Here is an 8,125-nt window from a genome sequence, read left to right on the forward strand (position 1 = left end):
AAAAAAAAAAAAAAAAAAAAAAAAAAAAAAAATCACATTTTAAAATTTCAAAATGTCATTGAGTAGGACTTTAAACCTCGACATATTTTCACTCACTATAAACTTTTAAAATGATTTTACTAACATTTTGAACCTTAAAACTAAGAAATTTAGTATGAAAATATATTAGGATTATATTACGTAATTAGAACTATATTAGAATATATTAGAATGTGAAAAATATATTATAATTATAGAGTGACATTCTTTGTATAACAATGAAATTTTTTTATAATGATACTCTTGAAACATAGGGAGTGTTGAGAATTATTTTTAAAATCCTACCTTAAGACTTACCTTTCAATTTTATTTTGTAATAAATAATTTTAGTAATTTGAAGACTACACAATTGTAAGTGTGGTAAATACACTTACCAGAAAATGCAAATTAATCATGTACAGTAACATGGAAAGAAAAATCGTGAACTTCCACTTATCACGTAAATGCAAATTAAGCTAAAGTCAAACTATCAGCATGTCTTTCGTAATTTTTAACTCCTAGAGACCAAATTGGTTGATTGGTTCTAAGCTTCCCTTCAGCTGTAACATGTAACATGTAATGCTCCGAACATAAAGGCTCCGAATAACATTGGATTTTAAGTAATATTTATAAATGATAGAATCAATACCACATCGTTTTGATGAAGATTTGAAAATCTATCATTGAATAACCTATATTCTTTTTAAAAAAATTGAATTCTATCTAAATCCATTAATAACGAAAAAAAAATCCAACACCTCAACTAATAAAGATCTTTAACAAAAGGCGTAGAAGTTGTTGGTTTATAATCCAATCTCCATTTAAAATCAAATACCCTCATCATCCTAACCTGCGCACTTCTTTACTTTAATTAACTAATCCATTGATACAGCGTTACTAGACAGCGAGGTGATGCCTACAATACAAAAAGTCAAAAATGCTCACGATTAGAACAAATCTCAAATGCATTATTTATCTTCGAACTTTTGTTAAAATATTTGGATAGATTTACAGTCTTATATACTTATAACTCACACCTCCTCACACGTTACAACTTTACAAGTTAGAAATTAACTTAATATCTTGGGTTTTTTTTTTTTTTGGGACAAAATTTTTACCGTGGTTGACTACTTTTCAACTCAAGCTTTCAAAGTGGGAGTTCTTTATTATTGGATATTTTGCTAAAAACTGATTAGGTTGGAGTATGATTTAATTAATTAAAAAATTAAGAGTTTTATGTAAATATATGGTCCATTAATAATCATATAAATTTGCATATATATATATATATATATATGTATATTATGTATGTTTTGATTTTTTCTTCTAAAATAAATTTTTACAATTCATCTCTATAAATCAATTTTTATGTTTTATTTTTAAACTATAATAATATATTCTATAATATGTCATAAAAATAGCCAAAAATTTCTTTTAAGTTTTCAATATATAAATATACATAACTTTTTTTTTTGACTTATTTATTTTTAAATAAGGGTAAATAGTCATTACAAACAAAAAGAGGATAAAATTGAATCATATGTAAACAAAATGAATCATTTTCGAAGAAGAATATCTCGAATACTATGCAATATACTATATATACACTTGTGGTAAGTGTATTTTAAAATTAAGTTTGTTAAATGTGAAAAATAACAAATAACAATAAGTGGTGGAAATTAACAATACTATAAGTAAAAACCAAATGCCAATGATATTTAAATCTCAAATAGCTCAATTATTTTCACTAAAATTTTATAAACGTATGTATGGCTATAATATAAGATAATGATTTTTATCACGAAATAAATTAACAATTAAAGCCTGGTCGAAAGCAATTTTAGAAAAGACGAAAACCATGTGCAAGACAAGTTGACTTTAATTTGTTTGTTGTATATATGGCAGAAGCAGGAGACGAACATCATCACAACCAAAAAACTCTTTCACCTTATAGGAAAAAAAGAGGAAAAAGCTATCGAAATAACTGGTGGAGTAGCCATGGATTCCATCGGTGGATTTCATGAGGTGGTGGAAAACGATGGTAAACTAACTCAGCTGGTATATCATCACCAAAAATACCAACCCATACCAAAATCACTAAAACTAACCTCCTCACATAAAGCAGCCTCCAGCCACGACCACCCTTTTCAACCTCTTTTTTTATGTCCTCTTTTACGAATTTCAAAAGATAACTCTGATTCTCTCACTTATAAAGTTAGTTATTCCCCGGAATACATCGGCTCTGATGAAAATTCAATACTCCCTCTGTTTTGGAGCAACAATAAAGAATTTGATGCCGATGGTGGGTGTGGCATATGCAGCGGCTCAAATTTTGGCACAGACTATTATTTCTGTGTCAAATGTGATAAAGTTTTCCACAAAGAATGTGTCCAATCTCCATTTAAAATCAAGCACCCGAAATACCACCCCATCCAACAAACACAAAGCCCAACTACCTCTTCATCTGATAAAGCAGCTAGCCACGACCTCCCTTTTCAACAACTTTTCTTGTGTCCTATTCCACGAACTTTAAATAAACCCTCTGATCCTCTCAATTATCCGATTTGTTATTCTCCTGAATATGACGGCTCTAAAATAAGCGGTGATGATCATTATGCAGATCATTCAGTAATCTCTTTGTTTTGGTGCAATAATAAAGAATTTGATGCTGATGGTGGGTGTGACATATGCACCGGGTCAAATCTTGGTACAGAATATTATCTATGTGTCAGATGCGATAAATATTTTCACAAAGAATGCGCGGAGTCTCCCTTATCATCCCGAGCATTATCCCCAGCTAAGCGATCGTCTTCCTAGTGCTCCCCATATAAAGTGTTTATGTTGTGGAAGAATAGCAAGAGATTTGGTATATTATTGTACCAGATGTGATGTTGTAATGCATACAATCTGTGCCATGAAGTCGATACCCTTCATTGTATACCAAACAAAAAGCCATGACCATCCCCTCACTCTTTTTCCTAAACATGCTTCCTTGGCCTGCAACGTTTGTGGTCTAATCAGAAATGGTAATCCCACCTACGTTTGTCTCAAATGCAGCTTTGTTGCTCATAATGATTGTATGTATTCTCCACGCATCATCAAGATTTCACGTCACCACAATCGTATCTCCTACATTTCTTCTCTCCAAACCGAAGAATGTTCTTGTGGAGTTTGTCGTAAAAGCATTGACGGTGATTATGGTGCTTATACTTGTTACAAATGTGCTGATTATGCTGTTCACGTAAGGTGTGCTCTACGGAAAGATGTGTGGGATGGAGTGGAACTCGAAGGTGTACCAGAAGAAGATGATATAACACAAGATGTCGGGCCGTTCGAGATGATATCTGAAGGAGTGATACTTCATTTTCTTCATGACCAATTTACGATGAGAACAAGTTTTGCCAAGTGTGTGTTATGCCTATCTTTGAAGGTAACTTCTATTCTTGTATGGAGTGTGAATTCATCCTCCATGAAACATGCGCACAATCTCCCCGCAGAATACAACATGTGCTACATCCTCATCCACTTGAATTGATCCCGGTCGCTAAAATAACTAATTGGAATTTCTTTTGCGATGCTTGTTATCGTTATTGCGGTGACTTTATTTATTGTTGTCCCATAGTGGAATGCGGTTTCGGTGTAGATATACGGTGTGCTGGAATATCTGAGCCATTTGATTTCCAAGGTCATGAACATCCCTTGTTCCTAGCTCTACACCCAAACGTCAAGCCAATATGTGAGGTTTGTAAATCAGAATGTTTTAAACAATTTAATTGCATCAAATGCGATTTCATTGTTTGTATCAAGTGTGCTACCTTACCATACAAAGCAAGGTATAAGCACGACAAACACTTTCTAAAACTTTTATGGGGGAAAGAGGTGTGTGAAAAAGATTGGTGTGAAGTCTGCCAGCGTAATTTAAGAGACACCAACACAAAATCCTTCTATTGGTGCAACGTTTGCTGCACTACTCTTCACACTGCCTGCTTGTTTGATGACGAGCTTTACCTTAAACCTAGTCAAATTTTTGATGTAAGAGAAAGGAACAAGGTAAAACAGGTCAAAGTTCTTGCAAGAAGAAACCTTTCTCGACCACTATGTAATTCTTGTGAGTACCCTTGCCAGGGCAGACTAATTACGATAGACAACATCACAACATGTTCTATAAAATGTGCTCGTGATATTATATAAATTTATCTTTCTTTGTTATATCAATGTTATTTTGTATTTTGTTTTCTTTTGTTATCAAAGATGTAATTTGCATCTTCTTTAATTCATATATCATCAGACTCTGTGGTTTGTTAATCTTCGACAATGCGATTGTTTTTTTTTTCTTTTCTTATTTTCATGATTTTGATTAATGTATTGACATGTGGTCGATCTAGGTAAACTCGATAATTCAAGGATAACAACTTATTTTAGAAGGAACGCCGACGTTTCGTATTGTCTCATAGATTATTATTATAATATTATGTATCAAGTTAACCAACCAAATTCAGACGAGAGATCAGAAACAAAGTGATGGATGAGAGTACTCTCCTCTGATCATATTTTGTTTCTCTCTTCTGATCATATTTTGTTTTGCTTGTGATATTGTCTTAGTTTCAACTGAAGATAAAGAATCCAGTAAGTTAATTATTTCGGAAATATTATGTAATTATCTAAAATTACTATACGAAAATTGAATTATTTCGTATTTTGTAATTTGTAATGCATATATTTTTTTTTTTATTTTTTTGCAAACCAGTTTTTCTGTCAAACGTTATAAATCATTTTTATTTCCATAATCTTAAATTCAAATTTACAAAGAACGACGCCGTTTCACAGCGTCTCATCCTAGATTATATCGTGTGTCATCATCAAGTTAACCAAACTCAGGCGAGAGAGATCAGAGAAAGTGATGAATGAGTATTTCTCCTCTGATCATCACTTCATCATCCATTGATCGGATCACATTTTGTTTCTCCTCTCACAATCGAATTTTCAAATCCACGATTACCGTTTCTGATTCGAGTTTCTCCGATTTTGATTTCACCCTCCCAGCGGTGATCGGAGAATTTAGCCATGTCGTGGGGATTAGGATGGAAGAGATCATCGGAGAGTTTCCGATTGAGTCTCAGCTACGGCGCCGATGATCTTAACGACGATCCGATTCAATCACCGTCCGCGTCTCCGTTCGGATCTCCAACTTCGTCATGTTCTTCTCCATCCGCTGTGGAGGATCCTGAATTAGGGTTCCGGATTGATTTAGACTGGACCGCAGGCGATTCGGAGGACCAGGTAGCGTTGAGATTGGAATCGCAGTTAATGGTGGCTTTGCCTGCGCCGCATGATACAGTTGTTGTTGAATTGAAAGGATACGGAGACGGCGATGAAGGTATTATAGGGAATGTTGGATTAGAGATGAGAGTTGAGAAACGTAGAGAGCCTTTGCGAGCAGTTACATTGATGAAAGCTGCTGGTTCGGGTCAGCAGTACGACGGTGTAGGCATCTTGACTAGGCTGATGCGTTCTGATATGATGCCTGCAGCTATTCCTGCGCCGGCTATTGATGTCGCTTCTTCTTGTGGGGTGCATTGGAAGACTGTCACCTCGTTGAGTCTATCTGGTTGTGGTTTATTGGTAACGTTTCTTTAACTTTTTAGAATTCTGGATTCTCTGCTGCTGTATAGTTTGGTGCTCATTTGGATAGATGCTTTGCAAATTGGATGATGCTGTTCTGTTTCTAATGCTTTGCGATGTTGGGCAGGTAATGCCAGTTGAATTGACTGAGTTACCTCTCCTTGAGAAGCTATGCCTTGAGCACAATAAACTGTCAGTTTTGCCACCTGAGATAGGGAAGCTTAAAAACCTTAAGGTTCTTAGAGTTGACAATAACATGCTTATATCGGTTCCTGGTGAGCGTAACTTGTCAATTCCTTATATACTTGTTAATAGCATTTTAATGGTAACATAAATACATGTTAGATGAGATTAGATTTTTCAGTTGATGTTTGTTGAAACTCTTGTACAGTGGAACTAAGACAGTGTGTGGGTCTTGTTGAATTATCGTTGGAACACAATAAACTGGTCCGGCCTCTTCTTGATTTCAGGTCATTGTTGCAGAAAGCTGGCATTACTGTTTTGCTTCTTTTTTTGTTCTTGAATTTAGTACGAGGCTGATTAGTTATTCGATTGAAATACAGGGCGATGTCTGGGCTACGAATACTACGGCTTTTTGGTAATCCCCTTGAATTCCTTCCAGAAATTTTACCCTTGCATCAGCTTCGCCACTTGTCTCTTGTAAATATCAGAATTGTGTCTGATGAGAATCTAAGATCAGTAAATGTACAGATTGAGGTAAAAAGAAAAACTCATCACTCAATACTTTCATTCTCTAGATCATTAAGTTTCATGCTAAGGGTGACTTTCCATGATGCCAGACTGAAAACACTTCCTATTTTGGAGCATCTAGGCACAAGCTAAGTGCCTTCTCTCCCCTTATATTCCGTTCCTCGTCTTGTCACCATCCTCTTCTAGCATCTACATTGGTGAAGATAATGCAAGATGAAGGAAATCGTTCTGTCATTGGTAAAGATGAAAATGCGGTCAGGCAGCTTATAAGTATGATAACAAGTGACAATCGCCATGTGGTATGTTGGATTTTTTTTTTTTATGCTATGGGTTGAGAAAAAGTCTACTTTTTTTTGGGAACAATCACTGTAACTATTGGTTTGATAGGTTGAGCAAGCTTGTGTTGCTCTATCATCTCTTGCTCGAGATGTTGGCGTAGCAATGCAGCTGATGAAGTGTGATATCATGAAGCCAACTGAAACTGTTCTGAAATCTTCGACCCCAGACGAAGTTATATCCGTTTTACAAGTGGTGGTCACCTTAGCTTTTGTATCTGATTCCGTTTCTCAGAAGATGCTCACCAAGGATATGCTGAAAGCCTTAAAATCCTTGTGTGCCCATAAGAATCCTGAAGTAAGATAGCTGCAATTTTGGCTTCCTAATAAGAAAATTCTATAGTTTCTTCGACTGAGTTTCATTTCTCTTAGGTTCAAAGACAAGCCTTATTAGCAGTTGGAAACTTGGCATTCTGTTTGGAAAATCGTCGAATTCTGATTACTTCAGAGAGTTTGAGGGAGTTATTGATGCGGTTAACTGTTACACCTGAACCACGAGTCAACAAAGCTGCGGCGCGAGCTTTGGCAATTCTTGGTGTGTGTCTTGTGTATCAAATCGTCATTTTTGCTAGATACTCTAGCTGGGCATTACATAGAACGTTTTTCTTCTGATGACAGGAGAAAATGAAATTCTGCGACGTTCCATAAAAGGCAGGCAAGTACCGAAACAGGGACTGCGCATACTCACCATGGATGGAGGTGGAATGAAAGGTCTTGCAACGGTGCAGATTCTTAAGGAGATTGAGAAGGGAAGTGGCAAGCCTATACATGAACTATTCGACCTTATATGTGGCACATCAACAGGAGGAATGCTAGCTATTGCCCTTGGTGTCAAGCTTATGACACTGGAACAATGTGAAGAAATTTACAAGAATCTAGGTGTGTAGAATTCCCTTTGAGCTCTACAGCTTCGTTGATGTATTGGTTCTGGACTTTAATTTGGATGATTTTTCTTTAGGAAAGCTTGTTTTTGCTGAATCTGTCCCAAAGGACAATGAAGCTGCAAGTTGGCGGGAAAAGTTGGATCAGCTATATAAAAGTTCATCACAAAGTTTCAGAGTTGTTATCCATGGATCTAAGGTATATACAACTCTGTTGGTTCTTCTCTAGCGACATAAAATTAAAGAGCTAAACTTTCTGATTATGGTTTTAAGGAATCATCATTTTTTATTTTATTTATCGTCTTGGATGTTAAATGTAATTCTTAACCGGTGCTGCTGAAGCCGCATAAAGATTAAAAAGATTATGTCCACTAAGGATTGTAAATAGATATGCTTGATAAAACCTAATCTTCTTGGTTCAGACATAACTTGGAATGTGGTTTTATAATATACTGTCTTGCAGCACAGTGCAAACGAGTTCGAGAGACTGTTAAAGGAAATGTGTGCTGATGAGGATGGAGATCTACTAATAGAGTCAGCTGTGAAGAATGTTCCAAA

At 35.5% G+C, this 8,125-nt stretch overlaps 1 protein-coding gene and 1 pseudogene across 1 annotated transcript in view; both read left to right on the forward strand.

The window, feature by feature from the left end:
- LOC109129588 lies at positions 1,963 to 4,325 on the forward strand (annotated as a pseudogene).
- Positions 4,876 to 8,125, forward strand: part of LOC104752842 (phospholipase A I) — a 7,744-nt gene continuing 4,494 nt past the window's right edge. The window contains exons 1-9 of the mRNA XM_010475103.2: positions 4,876 to 5,640; positions 5,768 to 5,915; positions 6,032 to 6,110; positions 6,204 to 6,357; positions 6,441 to 6,650; positions 6,739 to 6,984; positions 7,059 to 7,221; positions 7,305 to 7,565; positions 7,645 to 7,766. Coding sequence (XP_010473405.1) covers positions 5,083 to 5,640; positions 5,768 to 5,915; positions 6,032 to 6,110; positions 6,204 to 6,357; positions 6,441 to 6,650; positions 6,739 to 6,984; positions 7,059 to 7,221; positions 7,305 to 7,565; positions 7,645 to 7,766 — 1,941 coding nt within the window. The 5' untranslated portion in view covers positions 4,876 to 5,082. The remainder of the gene's footprint in view (positions 5,641 to 5,767; positions 5,916 to 6,031; positions 6,111 to 6,203; positions 6,358 to 6,440; positions 6,651 to 6,738; positions 6,985 to 7,058; positions 7,222 to 7,304; positions 7,566 to 7,644; positions 7,767 to 8,125) is intronic.

The sequence above is a fragment of the Camelina sativa genome, chromosome 16 (genome assembly GCF_000633955.1).
Source record: "Camelina sativa cultivar DH55 chromosome 16, Cs, whole genome shotgun sequence".
Taxonomy (NCBI): domain Eukaryota; kingdom Viridiplantae; phylum Streptophyta; class Magnoliopsida; order Brassicales; family Brassicaceae; genus Camelina; species Camelina sativa.